Source organism: Phaenicophaeus curvirostris, chromosome 3, assembly GCF_032191515.1.
Source record: "Phaenicophaeus curvirostris isolate KB17595 chromosome 3, BPBGC_Pcur_1.0, whole genome shotgun sequence".
In the NCBI taxonomy this organism is placed as follows: Eukaryota; Metazoa; Chordata; class Aves; order Cuculiformes; family Cuculidae; genus Phaenicophaeus; species Phaenicophaeus curvirostris.
The window spans coordinates 86,724,640-86,752,616 of NC_091394.1; the positions used below are offsets into that span (position 1 = coordinate 86,724,640).

Below are 27,977 nucleotides of genomic sequence, written 5' to 3' on the forward strand. Positions count from 1 at the left end.
CTAGTTCAACTATCTGCTCCAAGCAGCATGAGCCATGAGATCAGACCGGGTTGTGCAGGGTTTTATGAGCTGGGTCTTGGAAATCTCTAAGGCTGGAGACCATGCAGTTATCCTGAGGCCCACATCTGCCTCTGTGGGAACAGCATTTCCCTGCCTGACAGATCCATCTCATGAAGTTCTTTCTCTTTCCCAGCTTTGCTCCTGCACCATATTCCAAGAGATAGTGCCGATGGGGACTGCAAGTCCTTAAATCCTTTGTGGAATAACTTAGGAGGTGTCTATGCTGAGAAGGCAACTCACAGACTCACTGGGAAATCACTCCAACCTACTCTGCTGATAGTGGGGTTTTAAGCAGGGCCTGACTTAAATCATTAATTCGCAGTCCTCAGGTTGTTTAAAGAGCTGTGATAAGGAGCTGAGAGGAAATTACTATCCATTTTCTCTTAGTAGGACTGTAACAGCATGACATGGCACCCATCAAATTGGGGAAAGAACAGGAATAATCATCAGAACAAGAGAAAGACAGAAAATCTACCTGGAAGAAATAATGACAGAAGATTCCTCTGCATATGCAAACACAAAGAGGTCAATTTAGATTTAGGTTTTTTTAACATGATTTTATTGCTTAAGGACATTTGGCGAGATAGCCATAACATAAACCACACGTCCAGTACTACTTGGCAACACATTTCCCATCTGGAAAGAAAATAAACTGGATTTTTTTCTTTGTGCTAATGCCACATTTTTTGGATGCTATTTTGGAAACCAATCAAGAGGTGGCTGCTCAGCATGCCTTTTCGTTCTTGATGCTTTTTAGTGCAAAATAGCCAGCAGCAGCTTTCTGAAGTCCCCAGAGGTATCAGATCGGACAGCTTCAGCTAACGACTTCTTGTACATTTGCTGGAACTTCTCCTTTATTGCTGGCAGGTCACTCTGAGGAGACACCAAGAGCCTCTTTAGAAGAGTGGGATATGCTTTGACTAATATGCCCTGCTCCTACCAGGACTCCTGGGGTCTGATCCAAGGTCCACCGCACCCAGTGGGAGGAGGAAAGGAGAAAGTAGGAGGTCTAATTATTTTTGAGGACTTTCAGCTTAATATACAGATTTGAGGTAAGTCCATGTCAGATGTTGTGGTGAGGGAACACTGACTGTGAAGAGGGGTATGGACTTGTGTGGAGAGCTGTGCCAAGGCAGCCACTGGCATCTCTGATCAGTGCCCAGTAGTGCCATATGGGCACAGACTTGGTACCAGACAAACTCACACAGGTTGCTGTGAGCTCCTGAGGCCGCTCCATGGTGGCAAGCAGAGACAGAGGCACTTCTAGGAGTATGGCTAAAAAAGAATTTTTTTCCACCCACAAAAGTAATTTTCTGGTTGCTGCGTGGGGGAGAATTAAATGCCTTGTCTCAAGCTTTCTTGTGAAAAGGCATCCTAGCATGGTTCTGACCTTTATCACTGGGATCTGAAACATTATCATAATTGGACTGTGTCTTAACAGCAAGACTATCCTGGAGACTAGTTTCTCACACTGCTAATCATTGAGAAATATGCTCTCCTTTTCCCTGTGAATGACTTCTCCTCTATGTCAAGACTGAAACAGCCCTGTGGTTACAACCTACACAGCTTACAAGGAAGGAAGACTTAAAGACTGTGTTTAAGATATCAAATGTCTTGTGCAGTTCTGTGCTTTTTAAAATGACAATTATCTCTTTTGGCTCATTCTTTTTTCCTCCCTCCTCCCCATCTGTTTTTCCCAGTTGGAACCAGAGGGAATTGGCAACATATGTTTATAAGCAATTCTCAACTGGGGAACTGCTGCTTCATCATTACTTAACCAGGAATTTGCTTTTAACATCCTATTGGAGCCAGACCTCCTCATGGGCTTGTTTTAACCAGGTACAGTTGACTCCACTTGAAATTGCCTGCATGCTGTCTGGTTTAGTTCTTTGGCAAACAGAAATAAATGCAATATCAAAATTAGAGCTGCCTGGGTACAAAAGCAGAGTGTGACCACTGATGTAATCGGGCTGAAATAGGTTGACTGAGCACATGACTTACACAGGACTCACTCTATAACCTCTACATTTGTATTTCTCCCAGAGCTGATGTAAGGCACTACAAGTTGCAGAGTACACTACCTCAGCCCTGGTCACAAGGATGCGAATCAAGGTCTCCTCATCAGTCCCAGCTCCTTTCATTGACTTGTGCAGAAGTGTAGCGAAGTAACCTGGGCAGTCTTTGGCACAGCTGACTAGAGAAAAGAGTATGAGGCCTCGTTATACTTTCAATATTTACATTTTGTGATACATCTTCAATAAGAAGGAAATAAATAAAGAAGAAATAAAGGAAACTGTCTTGGGTTTGTACTCAGGTGAGCTGGCAGGGTTTTCATCCTGTGACTGGTCACCTATCAGTATGCGAGGGGAAGTCTTGGAGTCTGAATGAGAGAGATTTCTCCACAGAGAAATCATGTTGCACTATGAAATGATCAGCACTGAGAACTCTGCCATACCATAGTGAAAATGAAATGAATGAGAACAAGCATTTCCCCCTCTGGAGTTCTCTTGCCCATCTGTTCTTGGAGTAGCTGCTCACTTCACAGATCACAGGGGCAAGATTTGGGAAAGCCCAGATCCAGATGGATAACAGCAATACCAGTAAGCTAACCGGAGCCAGGGCACAGGCTTAGATACTGGTCAGAGTAATTTCCAGTGCTAAATTGCTGTCAAAGACCTTGTACATTTTTGTAGCAGCTGGCTAATACACTTCTGATGATGCCTGGGCATTCGCTGGAAGTTATCAACAGCCATGGCCTCAGGGGCACCTTGGAGGTGGACGCCCGGTGTTAGAAGGCAAATAACCTGGCTTCATGGAGAGGAGCTGTGTCTAGCAAGTTTTATTTCTAAAACCAAGGGGTCCAAATCACTATTGAAAACTGGCTTTTCTTTTCCTGCCAGATACATCTATGGCCTCAAGCTCCGCCAGGGGAGGTTTAGGCTAGACGTTAGGAAAAAATTCTTTAGAGAAAGGGTCGTTGGGCACTGGAACAGGCTGCCCAGGGAGGTGGTTGAGTCACCTTCCCTGGAGGTGTTTAAGGCACGGGTGGACGAGGTGCTGAGGGATATGGTTTAGTGTTTGGTAGGAACGGTTGGACTCGGTGATCCGGTGGGTCTCTTCCAACCTGGTTATTCTGTGATTCTGTGATTCTGTGATCTGCTCAGTTTAGAGCTATCTCGATGTCTGTCACCAGGCTGCGCACAGGCCCCCCAAAACCAATGTCAGATCATGGCAAGAATTAGAAAAGAAAGCTCTTGACACTTTTATTTTTTTACCAAGAGTGAGATAAGCCTTCTCCAAATCTCCAGATGTTTCGCTTTTAATGGATTCTTCTATCTCCTTCCCACACACCTACAAGGACAACAAAAAGAAGCCATCAGAGTGGTTGTCTGTACATGTCATCCTACTGCCATAAAACCAGCCTCAGATTTAGGATTCAATGGCAAAAGGCCAATTCAGATCCTTTAGAGCCTTTCCAAAGGACTAGTTCAAGGGCAAATGAAGTTCTCCTCTGGTGCAACTCCTCACAGATTTCACAGCACCAAGAGAAGAAGGTTATGTGGCCAGGTACAGCACAACAATTAAGAAATGGCCAGCATTAATCAAGCAGTGGCAGGTATCTGAGGGCTTCTAGGACAAAGAAACTGCAGTTTCTTCTTGAGTGATGCCTAGTCAGGAGAAATAGTTTGAGCTTCTTCTAACCCCTCTATCAAAGACTCTGGATAAGATAAATTTTGGAGCTTTACCAACTCTGTGATGTTTTGTCACTTATTTTCTTTGGCTTCCCAGGGAAAGTTTACAAGGACTGCAGTTGTTCCCTATTTTTTTTTAATTATTCTGGAGGATAGAAGGAAACCAGACTGCCACTTCAAAACAGAGTTTAACCTGAAATTCATGAATGGATTGGTTTGGGCACCCTGATCTGCTTGGCTTTAGGAATAAAAAAGCTAAGGTAGCTTGGCTATTGGAACATTTAACTGAACCCCCAGGGTTTAGGCCACTTTGAGGGAAGAGACTATCAGTTAGGGACGGGTTTTGTCCAAACCTTGGATTAGGCTGGATTAGCCTAATCCAAACCTTGGATTAGGCTGCAAACATTTTTCCAACTATGGGTTCCTTATTGTGCTGACACTGAAATACAGCCTTCATTGGAGTTTTTTAATCTTTAATACCTACTGTTACAGTTTTCTGATGAACTCCAAGTCACCTGAGGGAAAAACAGGACTATGAGCCAGAGGTGAAGGGGCCCCTTCTCCTGAGAATAAATGTCTCTGCTGAGCTTCCACCTTGCTGCCAGGAGAAGGGCCTTGGATCTCCCATTGTTTTGACTTTCACAGGTCATTTGGTCATTTCCAGGTGAGAGGTCTCAGCAGAGGTTGGTTCAGTTTCAGGCTTATGTCAAATGTCCCTCGTGGGTGACACAGGGAGAAGTGACAGACGACCAGGATCCTACTAACTAATTTGTCTTATGCTTGGAGATAGAGGAAGGCAAAGCAAAGTATCTGTACAGGCTATCTGCTCAGCGTGGAGAGAGAGGAAGATGCTGGAGATGTGTATCTGCCCAGCCAAAATGAGCGTGTGAAGCAGAGGGATTAGGATGAGAGACTGTCAGGCTCTGCTTTGGAAAAGGAGAGGAAAAGACCAGAAAAGCAAAACACAGCTGCACAGCAGGAGTTTGTGAACCTGTCCCTTTGCTGGTCCTCCTGCAGGAGGGGAGACACTCACGGCTGTGCAGCTGCAGGAGGGAAATGACATCACAACATTTGTTTGACTGGATGTGGTGTAGGTTGTGAAGGAGAATAGGTGCTTCAGCAGTGTAAGATACAGGCCTTAATCCCTATTTCTATAAGATTGGGATCCAGCTGTATAAAAACGTTTTCCAAGATTCTTAAAGCATTTAAGAAGTTTTAAAATGGTAAAGAAAGGACCGTAAGCTCTACATGTCGTTGTAGAGCCTGTAAACTATGCAACCCACATTGCAGAAGCAAATAACTCACCTTTTCATAGGCTTGAAAAGTAGCTCTCAGCTGACTGTAGCTTCGCTTTGCTAAGACCACATTGAAAGCCAGCTCATCTGTTCCCCAGCGGCCTTCTCCTGCCTTAAAGATTGCATGTTAGTTTTTTGAAGCGCTCATTTATTCACAGGAGAGACAAAAAGTCAGCGAGAGCCCTTGCTCTACCCAGCTGCAGCCTGTGCCCCGTTTGTTTCATCTCCTTATGCTGCCATCACCTAAGTGCTGCGTGTATTTAGTCCCTCCCAAGGCAGCCCTTGCTGCACTGCATGGGGCAAATGCAGATTTTTCCACGTTTGCACTTACTTTGTACAGATCTGTGGCATCTTGCTCAGCGAGCTCTTCATTGACCTGTTGGGTCTCATCGCGAGTTGCCTGCAGGAGAGTAAATGACAGTAAAAAACCCCTAGACCAGATGCTGGTGACATTTCATAGTGAAGGGAAGTGTCACCTCCAGGCCCTCACAAATATTTTGGTTATAGTTTTGCTGCCATCTGCTGACAATGCCTTATAATGGGGGTTGGTGGAACTTTGTGGAACAGTTTTGAACGGTCTGTTGACGTTTACCACAGCCTCTGGTTTTGCTGGCTAGGTAGCGTTTATCTCCCAGTCCAGCCTCTGGCCTGGACAAGCGCACACTCTCCTGGGTGGAACACTGGATGGCCAGGCCCAGAGAGTGGTGGGAAATGGCGTAAAATCCAGCTGGAGGCCAGTGACAAGTGGGGTTCCCCAGGGCTCAGTGCTGGGTCCAGCCCTGTTCAATGTCTTTATCAATGACCTGGATGAAGGCATCGAGTGCACCCTTAGCAAGTTTGCAGATGACACTAAGCTGGGTGGAAGTGTTGATCTGCTGGAGGGTAGGGAGGCTCTGCAAAGGGATCTGAACAGGCTGGACCGCTGGGCTGAGTTCAATGGGATGAAGTTTAACAAGACCAAGTGCTGGGTCCTGCACTTGGGGCACAACAACCCTGTGCAGTGCTACAGACTAGGAGAAGTCTGTCTAGAAAGCTGCCTGGAGGAGAGGGACCTGGGGGTGTTGGTTGACAGCCGACTGAACATGAGCCAGCAGTGTGCCCAGGTGGCCAAGAAGGCCAATGGCATCTTGGCTTGGATCAGAAACGTCGTGACCAGCAGGTCCAGGGAGGTTATCCTCCCCCTGTACTTGGCACTGGTGAGACCGCTCCTTGAATCCTGTGTTCAGTTCTGGGCCCCTCACCACAAGAAGGATGTTGAGGCTCTGGAGTGAGTCCAGAGAAGAGCAACAAAGCTGGCGAAGGGGCTGGAGAACAGGTCTTATGAGGAGCGGCTGAGAGAGCTGGGGTTGTTTAGCCTGGAGAAGAGGAGGCTGAGGGGAGACCTCATTGCTCTCTACAGCTACCTGAAAGGCCTCTTCTCCCAAGTGACAGGGGACAGGACAAGAGGCAATGGCCTCAAGCTCCACCAGGGGAGGTTTAGGCTGGACATTAGGAAAAAAATTTTCACAGAAAGCGTCATTGGGCACTGGAACAGGCTGCCCAGGGAGGTGGTTGATTGACCTTCCCTGGAGGTGTTTAAAGGATGGGTGGATGAGGTGCTAAGGGGCATGGTTTAGTGTTTGATAGGAATGGTCAGACTCGATGATCCAGTGGGTCTCTTCCAACCTGGTTATTCTATGATTCTATGATTCTATGATTCTATGATTCTGTGTTGGTGGTTTAAACTAAAGTGTGTTCTGATGGAAAATATGCTTTTTTTTCTGAATGGAAAATTAACATTGCAGCAATCTTTCTTTTTTGTTCTCTATCTATCTGAACAGTAAATTCCTCAGCTGAGGTGGAAATCATATTTTGCTGGCTTTGGGCAGAGTTCAGCATAATGTAGACATGACCTTGAGAGGGTATTCTAGCTATTACCCTGGTATAACTAATAATAAAACAATGCCATTGTCTCAAAGTATTTGCATTTATAAAATTACTCCTGATTTTATATGAGCCCTTTAGTTACATTAAGAAGCTATAGTTATAGAAGGCTCTTACCCTGAAGAATGCCTTTTACTTATTATATAATAATTATCTCATTATCACTTTACATATCATAATTGCATTATTATAAATATCAGCTAATACTTATTATGATTACCCAGGGTAGACAGGATAGTGAAAAGGGAATATCTCTATCAAAGAGATGTATGAAATGAAAATGCCCAGCCTTACCTCTAGCAGAGTGACTAATATCTTCCGTAGGGAGCCACTGGTGTCACTTTTAACATCAGACTCTAGATCCCTATCAAAGACTGTGGGGAAGAAAAATCTGTGAGTGTTCACTCAGGGATGAGGCTTTAAAAGAAGGTGTTTGAAAGACAACACTACTTACGCCGTTTGTATGCCTCCTTTATGTCTACAATTTCCTAAGGAAATAAATCAAACAAACAATAAGGAAATTAATAAATCCATAAGGATTTTTAAAAAAGAAATTAATTATTTAATACATGAAGAAGCAAACAGCCCCCCAGCAAGTCAGTACCACGCCCATGTTGCTTGAGATGTGGCAGACACGGAGGTAAGAGAAGCTGAATCCCCACTCCATACTCATGCTGGGATTCACCGTCACGCAGAGACATAGCTCAAATCCTGGTTCAGGAAGCATTTCAAGGGATGCCTGACTCATGCAGGCATCCATCTGGTTTCATTTGCAGTTTGGCATGAGCTGAAGGGCTTTTTGAAGAGGATCATGTTCCCGTGCCTGGCGGGAACCACCTTGGAGTGGTCAGAACAGTGCCAAAGCTGCCTTTAACAGGCACCTGAGGATTCCTCTGTTATCAGTGCTGCCTCTGTGCCACTTGTGGGAGATATGCATAGGACCAAGGAAGGAATTTGAGTAACATCGCTCTTAACCCCTGTTTCAGCCATGGTATGGCAACCTTACAGCTGCAACCGCTGACAACAGGCATTTCAGCTGAAGAAACTGTTGCCTCCTCCTCCTTCCAGTGGCATGGTCTTGGCAAGCTCTTTGCCCTGCTACCTAGGGGAGGTCACACACGGTGTCCCAACCTTATTGCTTCGTGTGCAGAGAATCTCAATCAGCAGGGCCTCATCTGTCCCAGTGCCCTTCATCGCCTTCCGAAGCTCTCGGGCCTCATACTCGCAGGGCAGGTCCAACAGAGCCAGTACAGCCTTTTCGAAATTCCCGCTAAGGTCTCCCTTCAGGACCTCTTCCATATCCTGTGGGGATACTTGGTAGAGTTAGTTCAAAGCTGAGGTGGAATTAGAGGGTTTTTTTAATTTATTTCAGGAAATGTCATTATTTCCAAGCTTCTTCTGTACCAAAACCAGACAAAATCATTAAAAAGGCTATACATATATGGGCTTTTTTTTTTTTTCCCCAAAATAAATTCCCTAAAAAAATTGTGTCAGATTGAATGAAATGTTTATCCCACCTTCAAATATCAGATGATACCAGTCACAGAATGGTTTGGGATGAAAAGGACTTTAAAGATCACCTGGTTTCAACCCCCACTGCCATGGGCAGGGTCACCTTCCACTGGATCAGGTCGCCCAAAGCCTCATCCAACCTGGCCTTTAACACTTTCAGGGATGGGACATCCACAACTTCTCTGGACAAGCTGTTCCTGTGCCTCACCACCCTTGCAGTAAAACGTTTCTTCCAAACATCTAATCTAGATCTATCCTCTTTCAGCTTAAATCCAGTTTTGACTCTTACTTGTTTAAATAAATGCAAACTAGAGTTTTTAAAAGCTTAACAGGTGACTTCACTCTGAAGCATAATGAAGAAACTTCCTGCTTTGAAAGAGCTGCAATGGAAGGGATCAAACTTACCAAATTTCTCTTCTAGTTTTGGTTAAAATTGACTTACTGGAAGAAGCAACAGATTTCTACAAAGTGTTTTGGTGCTATGCAGTCAGCATTTTTTTCCACCAAAAAAAGAAATCAACCTTATGTGATATGATTTACTTAACTCAAAATTTAATAAGACCCCAGTGAAGAGCTACATAGCGTATGTACACTGAGAAGGATGCCTGCTGATGATTTATTTGAAGCCCTATCTGCAGTTAATGTTTCCTGTAGTGTGGGAAGTACTTGACAAGTTCGGAACAAAGACCCAGAAGCCCAGCTCTAGATCTATTGTTCTTAAATACCCTCTTACACAATCACAAGTAACACTCAATCCATTCAAGCCAGAAGCTGACATCGGTGTTGGAGCAGTTTCAACACACACACCATAAACCTTGCTTCCCCGAGCAGCAGGAGAGCAAAATGATGCAACTTGAGGAACTTGAAGCTCCTTCATGAGAGATTTGAGCTGCCCAGGCAAGAAAGGTTGCTACATGCTGATGTACTTGTGATGTCTCATACCATTTTCTCATTTCTAATGCATATTTTTATTAATCTTCATTCATAGAACTAAATATATAGTATTTATGTAACTGAAATTGTATCATGCTTGCTCTAAGTCTTACATATAGAATGCTTTCAGGTTCAATGCTGCCTGTCCTATTAACATTCATCAATGACTAATGAGCAAGTAGATCTGAAGAAAACACCAATTTAATAATAAGCTCTGCAGGATTCAGCTGTTTAGCTAAATAATATGTTGGAAGTTTTATTTTTCTTACATGCAAAATCATTAAGGCAATCTACATTTCCTCCTCCAGCAATCAAGTGCCCAATGAGACTTCTTCATTTTACAATATGTATTCTACATTATCACTGGAAGATATTAACACTGTATATATTAAACTCAATAAAAATATAAGGGTGCAAGATCAAATAGTTCCCCCTGAATTTGCATCAGGTCTGAGAGAGGTTCTGACTTAAAATTTCCCTTTTGCTTTAATTCCTTCTTCTGAATGTGCTGAAAATGAACACAAGCTGAAATATTTTTATTTCAGTTACCAATTATTTTCTAACTTTGATTAAAATGCTCTGATCTGGTTGAGAATGACTTCAAGAAGACTCTGAGGCCTAGGATCAGAAATATAATTGGTGTTTTAGTAGATAAAATAAAATGCTGAATTTCAAACTAAGTAGTATCCTCCTAAATCCACTACAACCTTGGCATTTTCAAAAGCAGAGGCCTGTAGGCTATATTTTTCTGCGAATGGCATGCGGTTAGAAACAGAAAGGCCACTTATTTGGAAATACCTTGTTGTACAGAGCCTTGTACTTCTGTTTTATTTGTTGTCTCTGTGCCAATGTTCGACTTGACAAGACTTCGATAATTTTCTTTTCATCAGTTCCTGAAAAAGAAGTTGTACATAGGAGATATTTTTAATCAAGAATCTAATGCAGAAGAAAGAAAACATGATCTCTAAAGAGAAAAAAACCTGCTATACATATATCCCCACTGGTGCCAACTTTAGGATTTATAGCATCTAACAGTCTTTTGAGGACATATTTAGCTGTAGTCAGCTGTTATACAATGCTTAGACTATAAAATAAAAGTTAACCATCTCATCCAGGTCACATTTTATCAAGGAAACTGAGTCTTCTGTTTAAGAAGGTCAGACACTGCTCCTGAAGACATGGTTATGCCAGTGCCCATAGGCTGACATACACATTTTTGGTCGCAATACTTGTTTGAGCTGCTCTGAGGTATCAACCACCAGATCCAGTTCATAAAGTGTGCAAATCGTTGTGCTGACACAACAGAACAAAAGGCATGGGGTGAGAAGCCAGGATAAGTAAGGATGTTTAAACCAGCTTCATTAACCCACAGCCTGAATATACAGCCAGAAGAAAATGAGTTGTCCTTTGCACTAAATGGGTCTAGAAGAGGAGTAGGAACCAGCCTTCCTGGTCTGAGTCTCTTCTGATACTGTTTGATACTGTTTTGCTTGGCAAGTGAGAGAGAAGTGGGGGCATGAGGTGACCCAGTGATGGGCACCACAGCAGCTGCTTCTCCCAGAAACCTGTAGGCGAAATGAACACCCAGCACCCCTCCAGGAGAAAGCCCTTGGGCAGCTTTGAGCTGTAACTTATACAGCGAGGGGAAGCAACTTACTAAAGGCAATGACCTTGTTCTTGTACTTTTGCCCTCAGCTATATAAACAGATGTTTGCACTAAACAAAGCTGCTGGAAGGCATTCATTATGTTTGTGCCTAAAGGCACAGGAGTGCAGCAACGTTACTTTCGTGCTCAAAGGCCACGAAAGAGTAGCTATTGCATTAACACAGGTGCCCTGGTGCACTTCCTGGTGCCAGCAGCTTACCTCAGGCATTATTTCTTCAAGACAAGTACAGAAATGGAGAATGAGTATCAGGAGAGTCCTATGACCCTAGATGTGATGGACATTGCCAAAATGCCCATAGCATATAAAGGGGTTTCATGGCAGTTCAAAGGCATCAAGCCGTATGTCAGATCTGCTGATGATTCCATGTCATGCTGGTGGACACTGCCCCATAGTCTCCTTGTGCTCTTCCATCTGTGGCAACCACCCACTGGGCTTTGTGCCAAGCTTCATCTCAGGCTCTCGGGAGCACAGACCAACAAGGGTTTCTGAGAAGCTACCAATCCGAAGGATAAAAGTACAAATTATATTTGCATTCGGTAGCAGCTGGTGTGTTTTCATCCCTGCATATATCACCAACAGGTACATACAGGACAGGTTTAGGGCATTTTGTCTAGTTTTTTTCTGCTTAGAACCAAGGCAGAAGGCATGGTGCAGTTTTAGAAGGGAAAAGCACTTCTATCTGACTCTCAGTAGGAGAGTCCTCTGGGGACCTGTTTTGTGGGGCCTCACTTGATACAACAGGAACAATTCCTAAAATTCATCACTTAACTAGCTGAATGTGGAATATACCAGGATTATACACTTAAATACATGTTTACAGTGCAAATGCCTGAGTGAATGAATAATTTATTGTTCTCTGTGCTGCCTGGCTGTTCTTCCTCTGCTGGACATTGGCACCTCCATGGACATGAGGATCCCATGAACACTGTGCATTCCTCATTCACATCAGGGCACAGTCAGCCAGCTTACTTCAAACTACTTTAGGAGATGGGGAGGAGCCAGTATTTTTGGTTAAAAATCACTCATGGAGCTGCAGTGGGCTCTGATGAATATACGGAGGTGGTTTTTTACTGGTCCTTGAAGGACTGGGAGAGGACAGATAATCGTGACTTTAATCCAACCTGACTAACTGGACTCCATGACTGTAACATCAGTCTTGACAGCTTGATGTTTTTATTGCAGAAAGCAAATACCATGTCTATCCCAATTCCTTGGAGCAAAAAAATTAACAAACTAGATCCTACCAGTCTTTGAGGAACAAGCTGCTTTCTCTTCCTATTTATCTTAATTATATAAAACTTATTGGGTACGCATATTCTTTGAGTCAGCAAGTGACAAAAAGCGTAAAGATTACCTGAAACTAATTGGCACAGTTGTTTTGCCCTAAGTTTATGCATATGTTCTTTATAATATTGAATTGCCTCTAGTATAAAAAATAAAAGCTTTCTTACCTGCTCCTTTGCAGGCATTATGTATTTTCTTGGCATCTCGGTCTGCATCAAACCCATGATGATGGTGTTTATTGGTTGACTAGGAAAAAAGAGACACAACAGACACACAGGAAACAATTTTGCATTAGTTTTTCTGTATGAGAACAGTTTGGGCCGGGCTCTTGCTTGATCTTTGTTCATATAATCTAAACAATGAAGTTCATGCTGGGCTTTGCCAAAGTACTTTATCTGTCACTAGGGCTTCTAGAATCAGTACACAAATAGCTGTCACCACATGACTCATGGTGCTGATCCTGTATAATTTAGTTCTGCCAGTTCAGACTTATTCAAATAATTTAAAGGTAATAACTCCATACGAGTCACCTTCATGCCAATATAATGGGGCATCAGTGAAGGACGTCACTAGAAAACTTCCTTCCTTGGTGAAAGCTACAGATTATTACCCTCTGCTAGTATTTGGAATTGGCAACGATGACACACAGTGCAGGAAGCTGAGAGCAATTAAGAGGGACTTCAGGGCTCTGGGGAAAACGATGGAGGGCTCTGGGGCACAAGTAGCATTTAGCTCCATTCCAACACTAAGGAATGAAGAGCAAGAGATCAAAAAGAATCAGCTGATCAATACCTGGGTCCGAACCTGGTGTGAGGAGCAAAACTTTGGGTTTTTTGATCATGGCCTGGCCCCCAGGCTTCCTTACTTGGGATGGGGCACACTTGTCTCCTAGGGGTACTAGAGTCCTCACTAAAAATCTAGAAGGGCTCATAAATAGAGCTTTAAACTAGATGTGAAGGGGAAGGGGGACGAAGCCTTCCCTGGAGGTGTTTAAGATGGGTGGATGAGGTGCTGAGGGGCATGGTTTAGTGATTGGTAGGAATGGTTGGATTCGATGATGCTGTGGGTCTTTTCCAACCTAGTGATGCTGTGATTTTGTGATTCTGTGATTATCTGTTGGTACCACATTAACAATAGGCCAATATAAATGACTTACTCCATGCATGCAGAACCATGCGCCGCATCTGCAGCATGTTTTTAAGTACTAGGAGTTCATAATCCTAATCAGATGAATATAAACCAGTCCTGCAAACCCGTCTTGTGTTGATGCATTCATGCAAACAAGTAATTGGAGATGAATAACTTGATAAAGGTGGTGGTTTGGCATTTTTGGGGGGAGGGGGCAAAATATTACATCTGGTTACCTTGAGCTAAATTTATCCAGGATAATAACTCAAAGTCCACACCCGCAGCAGCAGTTTACAGCCTGACATATCAATGTAAACAGAAACCCACCCTCTGCCTACTAAGCTGACAAGCTGTGAATTACAAGGGCTGAAATGCTGGTACAGTCTCTATTCTTCTATTCTGCTGTTTCTCAGACAAGGGTGGAAGTATCTGAGATCAGGTCAGCGATGTTTTAACCCTGTAATATTGTGAATCAGATCTTTTACATGCCTAAACTCTAAAATAATACTGGCAGATAGGTCCTAGGCTCCTAAATCAATTAGAACTATATGCACACCATATTCTCAGGGGGATGGTGGGGATCTAAGTGGGCATTGCAAGCACTTTGACATTTCAATTCAAACAGCAACATGTGGATCAGGCTACTTGTTTTGCAGGACTGCCAGGCACTGGCACCACTACTGTTAATTAGCAGTTATGATATTCTAGGGCATGGCACTCTCCTCTCCACTGAATTAAGGGTTATGGCATCCCAGGGCATGGCAGTCTGCTTTGAAGCCGTTCTGAAAATACCGCCATCCTACTGAAGAGCAGGAGAGGCTAAATGGGTGATTAGCCTCCTTTATCTTTTGGGACAGTACAGGGCAGAGACAATTCCTGAAAGAAATTAGGCACAAGATCATTCTGACTCTGGGATGAAAAGAAATTAGCCATGTGGCTGTGGGCCATGTTTTGCCATGTACCCACCTGGCTAGGGAACAAACTGATTTATTTATAAGTACAGATATAGCCTGAAAGTCTATTAGTTGGTATTTTTCAAAAGTTTCATGCTGTGATCTACCAGATCTGATGCTAGAGCTACAGCCCTGGATAAAGAAGTCCTTTGTCAAATGACAAAGAGTCTTTTCTCAAGGAGAAACCCCAAATCTAGTCCCTATACTGCTTTGCCAATGTACTACTGTGATAGACTAAAGACATCTGGGTACCTGATTTTTTTAAGGCAATTAGCAGCTAGGATGGTGGCTGCTCAAAGAGTGGTGAAGCACTAGGACAGGCTGCCCAGAGAAGTGGTGGAGTCACTATCCCTGCAGTTGTTCAAAAAGCGTGTACATGTGGCACTTCGGGACATGGTTTAGTTGGCATGGTGCTATTGTGCTGATGGCTGGACTTGATCTTAGAGTTCTTTTCCAATCTTAATGATTCTATGGTTCTATGATAAAAATTAGTGCTGATGGTTGCTGCTGTAGTGCATCCATCTCACTGAAATTGTAAGTAATTTTTACAACAATAGCAATTAGTAAGGTATAATAACGATGCAAAAATTTCTTTTGGTCTTTACAGCATAAGGTAACACTTTCATTGCATTATCACAAGTTTTGCTTGTAAATATGTATCCTACTGTATGCTCTGACACACATGCTTCTATGAAGTTTTCAAAGTGGAAATAGATGTGTGTAAGGAACTAATATGTTTTAGTGGGAGAGTTTATTTAACGATCTTCAAATTTCTCAGGAAAATCACTGTCTTTATCCAGAATGAATGTAACTCACATTTTTCTATTATGATAGGGTGTACATGCTTCTCCTTTGATGGAATCATGTACAAATGATACCCTTTTGCACAATATGCTTGAAATTAAAGCAGTTCTAATTTCTTTCTTCTCTTCTGATTGCTACACTCTCATTTCTGTGAGAATAAAATTCACCTTTGTTCTCTGTAATACAAAACCATAAAAAGACAGCTAACCAGACTCAGCAGGTGATGAAGCTGAGGGAAGAGGATAATGGCATCCCACAATACAGTGAAAGCCTATTCTGGATATAGAGCCCCAGGATGCAAATGCTGCACGTACAAGAGGCCTCTTCACTGGACAGTTGCACAGGCATGGTGTTGAGGCAAGGATTGTGGTGCGGGTGCTCCTCAACATGTGTTGGGTTCATTGAGCACCAAGGCATAGCGTTCAGGAGGATGCTTTTCTGTTTATTCAATTGAGTGCATCCCACACACCACAGTCTATGGTGCAGGTATAATTTCCCCCTCTCCATAATACCAAGTTAAACATGCAAAAGGTTTTCAGCATTTCAGTTCATACTTTAGCATATGATTGTTAGTATTGTTGGTTAATGCACTTCTAGTTACTTCTTGCATCTGTATCATGTATCCAAAGGACACTGAACTGGACAGACAGTATCCCTGCCCCTCCTCTGTGCCATGTGAAAGCAGCTGTTTGTAGAAACAGGGTGCGATGTCTGAAAGGACTAAATGATGGTGACACTAAGCTATCATTAGTTTGGCTCTTCAGTGTTTGCATGCTTTTCAGATGATGTTCATGCCACTCATATGGTTGATCCTACTGTCTGTGTCAGGCAGCCAGTACTGATGTTATTCTAATATTGTTTGCAGAGTATTTATTTGTGACAGTAAGAACCAGGGAAGCAGCTAAAAAATAAAAAAAAAAAAAAAAAGGACAATTCTGGAGTACAAAGTACAAAAAAAAGTGCTAACAGACAAATGCCAAGATTTGACTACTTCGTAGTATCCAAGTGCCATTCTAATTTGAAGACCTCCAAATTCACTCCAGCGATATGAGCTGAGAACTGTTGTTCTCAGCTTTGTCCTGACCTGGGACAGAAGATGAAATGGTGAGAAGTGAGAGAAAAAAGGCTTCATCTGGCATTTGGTCCCACTTTTCAGTCATTCAGCCTGCACAGAAACATCTACCCAAACACCCAAAGGCAGGAACCTGGTTTGTACTTTGCTTAGCTTTACCCACCAGCAGTGCTGGGTGTGGGTATTGCACTTACCAGGCTGATGCTGCTGTCTCCGCAGCTCCCACTGCCCCAACCCTATCACAGATGCACCTGGTCAATGTTATTACACTGGCTCGGGAGAATGATTTGTTCTCTTATGCTTTGGTGGCTGGTCAGTCGTGCTCAGGCTTCAGCGAGTTCCTAACTCATAGGTGCAACAGGTAAGAAAATTGTAACACCAGCAACTGAAATAACATGGTGGGTTTATAAAGACATTAATAAAGAAAAGTATTTCTTTTCAAGGGAAAAATCATGAAGAAGGTAAGGAAGGTCTGTTTCTTAATGATGTTTGAGACATGTTTGTAAAGCTCCAGAGCAACCTGTTGAGTCAGCTCCACTAAAACCTCCGTCTTTAAATAACTTGCTGTAAAACATTAAATGATGTGCCTGGGAGATATCATTCTTGGAGTACTAGCATCAGCTTTACAGATAGGAAATCTGATACTCTGGTAAGTGACTGTCAAGGCCGACTCCTGAGTCATCTGCAAAGCCCTCCTTAAAAATCACTACCTGCTAGGTCCCAGACTTGTTCTTGCCCACTGACACAGCTTTCTCACGCAGGAGAGGGGGAGCTGTTTCACAGGATCATAGAATCATTAAGATTGAAAAAGACCTCTAAGATCATCAAGTCCAATCATCATCCCAACACCACTATGCCTACAAAACAATGTCCCAAAATGCCACATCTACATGTTTTTTTCTAACACCTCCAAGGATTGTGACTCCACCACTGCCCTGGGTAGCCTGTTCTGATATTTGACCACTCTTCCAGCAGAGAAAATTTTCTTTATGTCCTTTATAAAGCTCCCCTGGTGCAACTTTGTGGCTGTTTCCTTTTGTCCTGTCACTTGTTACTTGAACTGTAATGCTTCCTACCCTGTGGATTTTTGAGAGGTGGCTTTTCCTGCAAGGGACAAATAATAAAAGAAATTGATTTTTAATACCATTTGTAACATTTGTAATACGGGCAGAGCCACTTTAATATATTCTTGTTCTAGAGTTAGGATCTTAGATTAGATTTGAGTAGTTAATGACTTACAAGTGTTACAGCAGTTTTGGTGGTAGCATGATGTAGAGTCTGAATTATCAGGTGGAGGGATTGCATACAACCCTTGCAGCTGCACATAGGATATAAGGGAACTGGCTCTCATAAACTTGTCCAGCTCCATCTGCTCTGTTCTTTCATTTTCTTCCACATTTCTCTGCAACACTGTTATATTAATTAATGTAACCAGAATTCTAGAGTTAATAAACCCTCTTTTCACTTCCAGCCTAGCTGTATTCATGGCCTGTTTTTTCTGCCAACAGCGTTCCTTAGCTTAAACAGGTTTTGCCTCACTAAAGCATATTTTAAGGTAACAATCATTTTCCCTTGCAGCTTTAGCTAGAATTGCCACTGATTTACTTCTATTAACTGTAAAAATTGTAACTGATTTAAAACTAACACTTCTACCTTGTTGTAAAGCACACCAAATAGTTTTTCCTGCTGTAACTTACATTTGACTTTAAGGAGATGTTAAGATGAGTTTATAGTTGAAGATGGACTGTAATGCTTAGAAAAGCATCTGGAAACTGTTCTTTGATATTTCAGCATGTGGAGCCCTTATGGTGCCCCAATAAACAGTTTAACAAAAAGGTCAGCAAGGCCAAGAAAGACATGGAGGCAGAATAAGAGCTCTGGTGGATCCAAGGCATCATTAGTTAGAATTGGTGTGATGTTGCAATACATTGCAGACATTTCTGATGACAAAATCTAATATCTTTCTTGAGATAATATATAGTTAATCTTTCAGTAGAAACAAAGTGCTCATCTATCAATAGATGAGAACAGAAGAAACACTACCACGAGCATGCCAGGTAGCTGCTTGCATTGCAAAACATAAACAATGTACCCTACCTGAAAATAGCTGATAATACAGCTGAGCTATTTTTTAATTTCCACCATCTCAAACAGATGCCACAAGCATGCTCAAGAACAGCAGTTTATAGAGGAGTACCATTAAATAACCCTCTGGATGCTCCTGACAGTGCTCACCTGCTGCAGCTCTAACATAGATCGATGCTGATAATGTGCATGAATAAATACAGATGCAAACCCTTACAATCAAAGCACTAGGAAAAGTCAGGAGAAATGTGGCTGCTGACCAAAGCAGCTGAGATGCAGGCTTGGTAGTGATGGGCAGAGCTCTAAAAAGGGCTAGATTAATCTAGAGATATTGAGTGCTTAGTGCAGCCTTCATTTTTACCAGCTTCATTTTATGTGTATGTTTAATTTCAAGTTTCTCTTGGGCTGCTGTTTTCATTTTTCTTTGGCTCAACAGAAATAAAAATAAAATCTCAAAAAGGCAGCACGTAGAAAGGGCAGACAGACCCAACTATGCTTTTTAGACCATTGACTACTGCACACGAGTGAGGTCTGGCATAAAATTTAGAGCAGTATTCAATTGTCTAGATGTAGGTATCTGAAGCCTTAAGAGATGACCCAGGGAAAGCTGCCTGCTGCCTGTCAGAAATGTGTGGTCTCTTGTGAGACCTGCATCTGTCAGCTCAGTGTGGATGTCTCAAGTGCTTGAGGGCATCTCCAGTGGTTATTGGAGGTGAGCAACAGGATCAAGCCCCAGCTATTTCACCAATTTTGTTATTCTTCATACACATTTAATTGTGATCTAATGATGCATTGGAGAAAACCAACATTTTGAAAAATTGTATAAACCAGTTCTGTATGCAACAACCTGAGCTTTCATTTCTACCAAGCAGGTGAGCACCAGAACCCCCTCCACTTGGTTTATAAGAGATTTATCTCTTGCATGGCTGATTTAGGTGCTTCTAGTGCTTGCTGGGGCTGAAGTGACTCCTGTGATGGGCACAGGCATCAGTGTGTGGATTCTCTGGTGTCTAATAACGGTTGAGCTTCTGCCTCAGTCTTTTGTTCAGGAAATATCTAATACTCTTCTCAAGATTTTCAAGAAACAAAAAAAGGCACCTAACAGTTTTGAGACTTAACAACCTACTGCCAAGCCAAGCCAAACCAAGCCCCAAACAATCTATAATGTCCTAAAAGTGAGCACAGGAATGCCAGGAAAAACAAGTTGACAAGTAAAAAATATTGCAAACCTGTCACAAATGAGAAACTGTGGGACCTGTTGAGATTTCTTGGTTCACCCCATGCAGAGTCACCAAATCATCACATGAAAGGCCTTCAGGGAGCCTTGTCTCCAACTAGCAAACCTGGTCTCCTCCAGCTCAACACTGCTAGAGCTGTCAGGTCTGGTTTGGGCAGGGCTGATCTTGCTGTGGGCAATGGATAAGTGAGCTGACACCTCAAGGTGCCTTCCAATTCTATGATTTTCTGTATCCCTCTGTTGTGTGGAGAGCAAAATGTGTTTTGTCTCTCTACCAAGAAATATCCTAAACCATCTAATCACTTCATTAGCATAATAATGACAGGATTGGGTGTTCATCACATTAGTTAAATTGTACCTAATACGTTATGATTGTGGAAGAAAGCTTTTCGGCAAATCAGCATCTACATGATTAATTTTTTATCAACATGTATATACACAAGATTAATTATTTATCCTGGCAGAAACCTTTAATCAGCTATAATGCAGCTGGAATCCAAGGTTAACTAGACTAACAGTAATGAATAGAAAAAAAAAGGTCATGTTGTCTTAGACCTTGTGGTTTTAGTCTTCTAGCATATCATACATCTTGTTCGCAGAATAAACTCCGAGCTCCCTCCCAAAGAGGCAGTCTTAGTGACAAACAGCCCAAATCTCATCACTCATTTTTAAGCATTTCTTTGTGTTAAGAATAAGACTCGAGAACAAACACGGAAGTAGGCTGCTGTATTTTGATTCTGATCTATTATACTTCCAAAGGCAGAGTGAAAACCTGATGATACCTTTGTACTTCAACAATAGTTTGATTTATTAAAACAGAAATTTCTGGTCATAAAAGTTTTTTTCAACATGTTGTAACGCTACCTTAGGGCCCTTTGAACTGGGTCAATTTTTGGATCTTAGTGGAAGGAAGGTATAGGCATAATAAGAATAGTCATAGTTTCCTACCACGATATAAGGTATATTATTCTTATATAATAATGTCACTCTATCTTAAACCTATGTATCCCTAATGTAAAATATATCTTCCTGCTTATGTTAGTTAAAAATGCAGTTGAGAGTGGAATGAACATCAACAAGAGGAGGAAAAGCCATTTCAGCAGTAGCATCCAACCTGCTTAGCAAGTGACATACATCCCTCACCCATGGCAAAGAGCTCGGAGGCATGGATCACACACCTCGGAGCTGCGGGTGTGAGAGCTCTTGGAACCAGAAGGCAGAGGATCGCCCCTCCACCAGGAGCATCTGGCTTTGCTGTGGGATGTATGAGGGCCCTAGGGCAAACTGGCAATGGGGTCCAGCAACCTGACGCTTCTTTCTGCAACGGTGTAGCCCTGGGACACTGTCACAGCCCTAATCCCAAACGTGTCAGCCAGGCTTGCATGAGGCTGCATGTACTTCTGAGGGATAACAAGGTGTCTCACTCAGAAAGCTCTAGACCGTCAATCAGGAAGGTCAGAAAAGCAGATGAAGCCCATTTCATTTCTGTGCATAGGCACTTCCATGAGAAAAGCTTTCAAATATTAGACATCTATGGTGGAGAAGCAAAAGAAGCAAAGATCAATTACTGGTAGGTGAGGTGAGGTCTTATCTAACTGGTAAAGGCTGTTTATGGGTGAGGATATCTGGTTATTAGCAGATGGTGGGTTCATCATCTCCTGTCACCCTTGCATCAAAAAAAGATGTCCTGCAAGCTCTCCTTCACTGAAATTCAAATAATTGGTCTCAATCATTTAGGTAGGAATTTATGAGAAATGTAAAGGCTTTTCGCACACAGGTGACAGTAGATGGGTGCTAACATTTAAAAATAAACAGAAATTAATGGCTGCAGCATGTTGGCAGTGGGACAGCATCAGCAAGCACAAGGGTTTGTGCTTTGGTAATAAAAGGATGGGGTTGATAAACACCTTTTTGACATACGTCAATTGGCAAGAGCTATCTTAATGACTACGTGTGTCCTGTCATTTTTGTTTGTTTGAATAATTTTTTCAGTCAACCACAACATGTAGCTGGAAAATTGCCATCTGCCTCCTTGGCTGTTCAGAAAATGGTACCAGCATCTCCAAATGCCATTTGCCATCTGCCAGGCAGGCCCTCACTCTCCTAAGTCCTTATGGCTATTTTAGGTCTAACAGCTGTACAACAGCAACATGCACTGCCAGGCTAGCTTGTTGCTGACAGTTTATTGCTATCAAGAACAAAATTTCTATATGAAGAACATATGTTAATCATGCAGGTTGAACTTCTTTACTCAACAGACTTTGCAATAATTTATTGACTCTTTACAAACAGGTGCCAAGAATCTTATTTTCTACAGCTGAGTGTAAAACTACAGTGACCAGATCCTAATAGGACGTTGCACCTACTTTTTTCTTATGTTGAACAAGTGGCAACTGTGAAGCAAATTGCTCTGCCAGCTACTTAAACTGCAAAATTAAAATCAACTCTCTCCTGCAACGTCCCTCCCGTTTCTGAGTATCTGTTAATATATCATCTCATAATAGCTTATGGTTAATTTTTCATCCACTCAATTTATTCCTGCTCATCACCATGATATAGAAGTCCACAATGAAGAGAAGAAAGTGTTTGGAGAGATGTCTCATGGCTGAATTTTACCTTATCTGGTTTCAATGTGTCCAAACTCTCTGGTGGCTGGTAGAACTTCTTAATGCAGATTATATTTGCAAGATGCATAATTATATTATATTGCATTATATATGCAAGATGCATAATGTACACACCATTTATATTTTCATGCACACATAGAATGGCTGTTACTGTACAGACACTGCATGTTTACTGTCTGACAAACTAACTGTGTCCACTGAATTTGGAGGTTTCTCTGTGTAACTCCTTTCCACCTCATAGGGTGAAGGAAATCTCAAGATACTCTCAGTGCCTCCAAGTCGCTCAGAGCAGAAATCATCAGTCCATTGATTCAGTCAGTAGCCATAGTTAAAAATAAAGGCAGAGTCATTCTTTCTAGATAGTAACAAGAGATCTTAGTAGAATATACAAAAATGTTGTATACATAGAACATCAGAGTCTAGATATATTGGAATTTTTAATGTTTTTGTAAAACATACTTGCTTGACCTGTTTACCTTATATAAAATGTAAATCTAATGACCCTTTGATATTTCATATGGGTTTGGTTTTTATTTTGGTTTTTTTTTCATGGCAGATGCTTCTTAACACCTACCACAGCTGCACCCACAGGACAGCCTCAGCCTCTCAAAAGGAGTAGCAAATATCCTGGATAAAAGGGGACCATGGAAACCAAAAGAAACTGCCACAGCTCTTCCCCATTGCTGGGTGGCTGAACAAGAAGATATTTCTGCCTTCTGCTGATCATAGGCTTATGGCCAGGGACTGAACAAGAATTGACTGTCACTGAATATTGGTCTGCCAGGGGAAGAAACAAATAGCAATTGTTGAGCTTTGTGATGAAGCAATAAAATCACACTGTGGTAACACTTGTACCAAGGAAACATTTCTACGAAGACAGAAATGTCCATAGGCAACAAAGAGGCCCTTGTGATGTTTGTGAGCTCCAAGAGGAGTCCTAAGGCAGGTATGTTCTCCAGGTTATACTTACTTCTTCACCTTCAGGTTCTCAAAGCATCTAGCCCATGATAACTTGCCTTCTCTTACATTATAGAGTCCTCATTGGCAGAAGGTTTGGGCTGCTTTACAATGAGAAGATGAAACTCAAGGGCATCACAGAGTATCTCAAAAAGTGGTTTAAATTAGAACTAAAGAATTTGCCCACTGCCCAGATTAATTCAAGTCACAAATGGCACAGAGAACAACAGAATGATGTATGAAGAGTCTTCTTGGATTCTTGAGAGACAGAAGGTCAAAAACCAAGTACACAATTTCACAACAGACAAAATCCATTAAGCTTTTCAAACCATCATATCATCAAAACCATTCCTGCTATTCCCAAAACGTACCCAAAGCACCTTGCTTACAGCAGAGCAACTACCCAGATACTCAGGTAGATTGATTGTATTTATGGTAATTTTGAAAACAGCAGAAGCGTAGGTAAGCTTGATGCAAGACTGCAAACAGACAAAATAAAGACTTTGAGGACGTACATTCAAAAACTTTGATTGTAGAAGAAGGGACCAGATCAAGTTCAGAGAGCAAACGGCATGTGGAAATATGCAGATTTGGATCTGTAATGTTGCATCAGATGCAACTCTTAATCAAGCTCAGTTTCCAAGAGAAAGATACACTTTAGAGCTGGTTAGAATTTTTTTGTTGAAAGCATTTTTTCCATTAAAATTTTTTAGTTTTGCTTAAATTAACGTGTTCAGGAAGAAATCAATTTTAATTATAGTTTTAAAATGAGACATTTTGATAGAGCTGAAAAGTTCCATTTAACATCCATGTAACAGAACCTTTTCTTTGAAGAATGTTTAGCTCTCAGTGAAAACTTCATTTAATAATGACATTTTTGAAAAAAAATTAAAATCTAAATCCGTTTCACCAAATCAAAGACCTAATTTGTCACATTAGTAATTTGATATTTCTACCAGCAGAATTTGGGCTATTTATAATAATTTCACTTCTGAAATTTCAAAGCAGACAAAATTTTGGAAAGATGCAGTATTCAACAGAATAAAACAATCCAGTTTTACCCAGCTTTCTAGTGTCAATGTTGACCACGAAAGAGGAATTGCCTTTGCGCACTGCAGTGCCTCCCAAAGCCACCATAAACCACAGCAATGTGTGCTGCAACACCACTTTGCCCCTTTCATCCTTCATTAAAAAAGCGCTTACTGGCTCATCTGCTGACAAACTGGTAGTCCCTACCGTTGATTTCCGTATGTCTTCTGCGAGTCTGTAAGACTTGCTCTGGAGGTTTAAAAAACACAATACATGAGACAGCGATGAACCCATGGCCACAAAACACGTGAATAGGAGAAAGAACAAACTGCAGCTGAAAAGCTCTGTTAAGAATATTTTCAGGCTGTTCCAGAAGCGGTCTTCTGACAAAGATGCAGGCATTTTTCCAAGCTTACCTGTCGTTTCCTAGGGACAAACACAGAATGATGCAATTCCCAGGTGAGTAATGGGTTGCCTCATGGAATTCCATTCCAAGACAGGCTCACATCTCTTTGTGCTGAAGCCTACAATACAAATCCGGTGCACTGCACCTACATCCAGGCTGCCTAGTACAGCATTGATCTAGTACAACTGTTACACCTGCCTGAAGTGCAGTGCTGTTATCTTTCTTGCCATAGACAGACCTCAACTGCTAAGTTTAAGCCTTCATTGAATATGAGTGTTCTACACTGCTTTCAGCGCACTGTCCACTGAAAGGCTCTCCAGGGTTAGGACTCTCAGGAGATGCCTGCAAACAACCCTATGATACGTGCAGGAGCCTTGTTGGACTTCTTTCCTGTGCAAAGACAGGTTGCTAAACTGCTCATTTCTTCCCCCTTCCTCAAGCAGCCAGGCCACAAAAGGATGGGGTGGAGATAGGACCATCCAGCCTTTCACAGGGAGACAAAAACCTCCTCTGCTTAGCAGCTGGATCTTTGCGTGAAAGGTACAGGCTCTCTGGCTCGGTCTGGCCAAGAAAATGTCCTGGAGAGATGGTTCAAAAGCAGCAAACACTCAGCATCTCAGCCTTGCTGAATTTGAATGAAAAAAATAGTCATGTACTGTAAGAATATAAATCTCAGAGAAAATAATGTAACATTAGCCTGTATCAGAACATAGGTTGTCTAATATTGATACATTTTGTAAAACTGAAGGTTTTCAGCATTCAAGGAGAAAATGTGCTGCTGAATTAATATTGTCTTTTATCCATTAATTTTAAAATCGGAGCTAAAACCCCACAACTTCTTCAGCACAAGCTACTTAACTCTCAGAAGTACTGATCACAGATACCACACAAACTTCTAACAATCAGATTGTTTTGAAGTTAAATATCTTTATGCAGATTCAGCTATTGATTATTAAAGACCCAAATGTTAGCCACAATTGTTTCAGTCAAAACTCAGATGGTAATCTGATGAAGTAAATCCTGACATCTGAATTTTAATCAGATCTTTCTATGAGCACCAGACTTTGAGATTACTCCTATCCCTACAATTCAGTGACAAATGCAGCCAAATTTTGAAAGCGTTGGCCTTTGGGACAGCAGCATTTTCTTACATCTTTAGGGAATCATTTCACAGAATCACAGAATCACTAGGTTGGAAAAGACCCACAGGATCATCGAGTCCAACCATTCCTATCAAATACTAAACCATGCCCCTCAGCACCTCATCCACCCGTCCTTTAAACATCTCCAGGGAAGGTGACTCAACCACCGCCCTGAGCAGCCTGTTCCAGTGCCAAACGACCCTTTCCATGAAAAATATTTTCCTAATGTCCAGCCTGAACCTCCCCTGGTGAAGCTTAAGGCCATTCCCTCTCGTCCTGTCCCCTGTCACTTGGGAGAAGAGGCCAGCTCCCTCCTCTCCACAACCTCCCTTCAGGTAGTTGTAGAGAGCAATGAGATCTCCCCTCAGCCTCCTCTTCTCCAGGTTAAACAGCCCCAGCTCTCTCAGTCATTCCTCATAAGACCTGTTCTCCAGTCCTCCTCACCAACTTTGTTGCTCTTCTCTGGACTCTCTCCAGAGCCTCAACATCCTTCTTGTGGTGAGGGGCCCAGAACTGAACACAGTGTTCGAGGAGTGGTCTCACCAGTGCTGAGTACAGAGGGAGGATAACCTCCCTGGACCTGCTGGTCACGCCATTTCTGACATAAGCCAAGATGCCATTGGCCTTCTTGGCCACCTGGGCACACTGCTGGCTCATGTTCAGTCGCTGTCAAACAACACCCTCAGGTCCCTCTCCTCCAGGCAGCTTTCTAGACAGACTTCTCCTAGTCTGTAGCACTGCACAGGGTTGTTGTGCCCCAGGTGCAGGACCCGGCATTTGGCCTTGGTAAACCTCATGCCATTGGACTCTGCCCAGCGGTCCAGCCTGTTCAGATCCCTTTGCAGAGCCTCCCTACCCTCCAGCAGATCCACGCTTCCACCCAGCTTAGTATCACCCGCACCCTTGCTAAGGGTGCACTCAATGCCTTCATCCAGGTCATTGATAAAGACATTGAACAGGGCTGGACCCAGCACTGAGCCCTGGGGAACCCCACTTGTAACTGGCCTCCAGCTGGAGTTAACTCCATTTACCACCGCTCTCTGGGCCCGGTGTTCAGAATGTTCCAACACAGATTTGGTAAACTGACTAAATTAGTTTTCCTGTGACAGTCTACACATAATTTCTCTTTCTCAGAATTAAAATGCTGCCTTTTTTAACTTAAGCCATCAGAAGTGTTAAAACACTCAGAATCTGTGTGTTACAATTATAATTTCATTAGTCATGTATTGCACTTAAATGATGTTACCTTTTACATACAAGTTTCTCACCCACACTTAAAGCAGACTTTGAGGTTAAATCTTCATTTGCAACTATAATAACATTATTTAAAGTGAAAATGGGTGAAACTAAAACCAGGAAATTCTTACATTCTTGAAAATCCAAATTAAATAGCTACTTACATGTGAACTGCCCATTTTTGCTTAGCCCAAGTGTGGAAGATGCAACACTTCTGCTCTTCAACAAAACATGCATTCAGATGGAATAGCCAACTTTTCTACAGCAGCGAAACCCTACCCAACCCTGAGTTAATCAATAACTTCTGACATTATTCAAATTCTAGTCATTTCAAGGTGGGGTGCATTCATCACTTGGCTTTATTATCCCTACTATCTAATATCACACATCCTGTTGGGTCATGGAGCTGGCTGGCTTCTCCAAGGAAAATCAGGGCTTCACAATTTAATCTAGAGGTTAAACTAATTATAATAATTTATCTAATTGTTAATACAATGATTTAAAACATACAGCTATGGTAGTCCCCAATATGAGCTTTCCAAACTTGTTAGAAGGAAGGATACCTCCTCTGAAGAGTTTATATCAGATCTTATGGGATTTAGTAGTATTTAATGCATCACTGAGGACACCCAGCTCCTACAAAATATTTCAAACAGAATCTCATTTCTTCTATTGTGTTTATGTGACAAGGTTTTTGTAGCGAGGGTGTTGCAGAGGTGGCCTCAGTGAGATGAGACCAGGGGTTGCTCCCGTGCTGGACAGATCCAGTGCCAGCTGACTCCAAAATAGACCCACCACCGGACAAATCTGAACCCCATCAGTGGTACTGGTGATGCCTCGGTGATAAAATGTTTAAGGAAGGGTGAAAAATACTGCACAGCAGCTGTGAGAGAGGAATGGAAAAAATGTGAGAGAAATACCCCTGCAGAGACCAA

The 27,977-nt window shown here is 42.2% G+C and overlaps 1 protein-coding gene and 1 long non-coding RNA gene across 4 annotated transcripts; one reads left to right on the forward strand and one right to left on the reverse strand.

Annotated features, from left to right (window-relative positions):
* Positions 1–59: 59 nt before the first annotated feature.
* ANXA13 (annexin A13) lies at positions 60–27,960 on the reverse strand. 2 transcript variants are annotated; one of them, XM_069854606.1, is made up of 11 exons: positions 27,207–27,960; positions 12,534–12,612; positions 10,214–10,308; positions 8,102–8,272; positions 7,425–7,458; positions 7,265–7,344; positions 5,379–5,447; positions 5,058–5,159; positions 3,336–3,411; positions 2,142–2,254; positions 60–933 (listed from the first exon to the last, which is right to left on the reverse strand). In XM_069854606.1, the coding sequence occupies exons 1-11, from the start codon at positions 27,219–27,221 to the stop codon at positions 814–816; spliced, it is 954 nt and encodes a 317-aa protein (XP_069710707.1). In that variant the 5' UTR covers positions 27,222–27,960; the 3' UTR covers positions 60–813. The 2 variants fall into 2 exon arrangements, with proteins under 2 accessions (XP_069710707.1, XP_069710708.1); XM_069854607.1 differs by lacking the exon at positions 27,207–27,960 and adding an exon at positions 24,433–24,990.
* On the forward strand, positions 825–20,869 carry LOC138719375 (uncharacterized). Of its 2 annotated transcripts, XR_011337206.1 has the most exons (4): positions 825–1,112; positions 1,761–1,899; positions 2,104–2,266; positions 20,688–20,869. It is a non-coding gene; the product is annotated as an uncharacterized lncRNA (long non-coding RNA). The 2 variants fall into 2 exon arrangements; XR_011337207.1 differs by lacking the exon at positions 1,761–1,899.
* Positions 27,961–27,977: the final 17 nt, after the last annotated feature.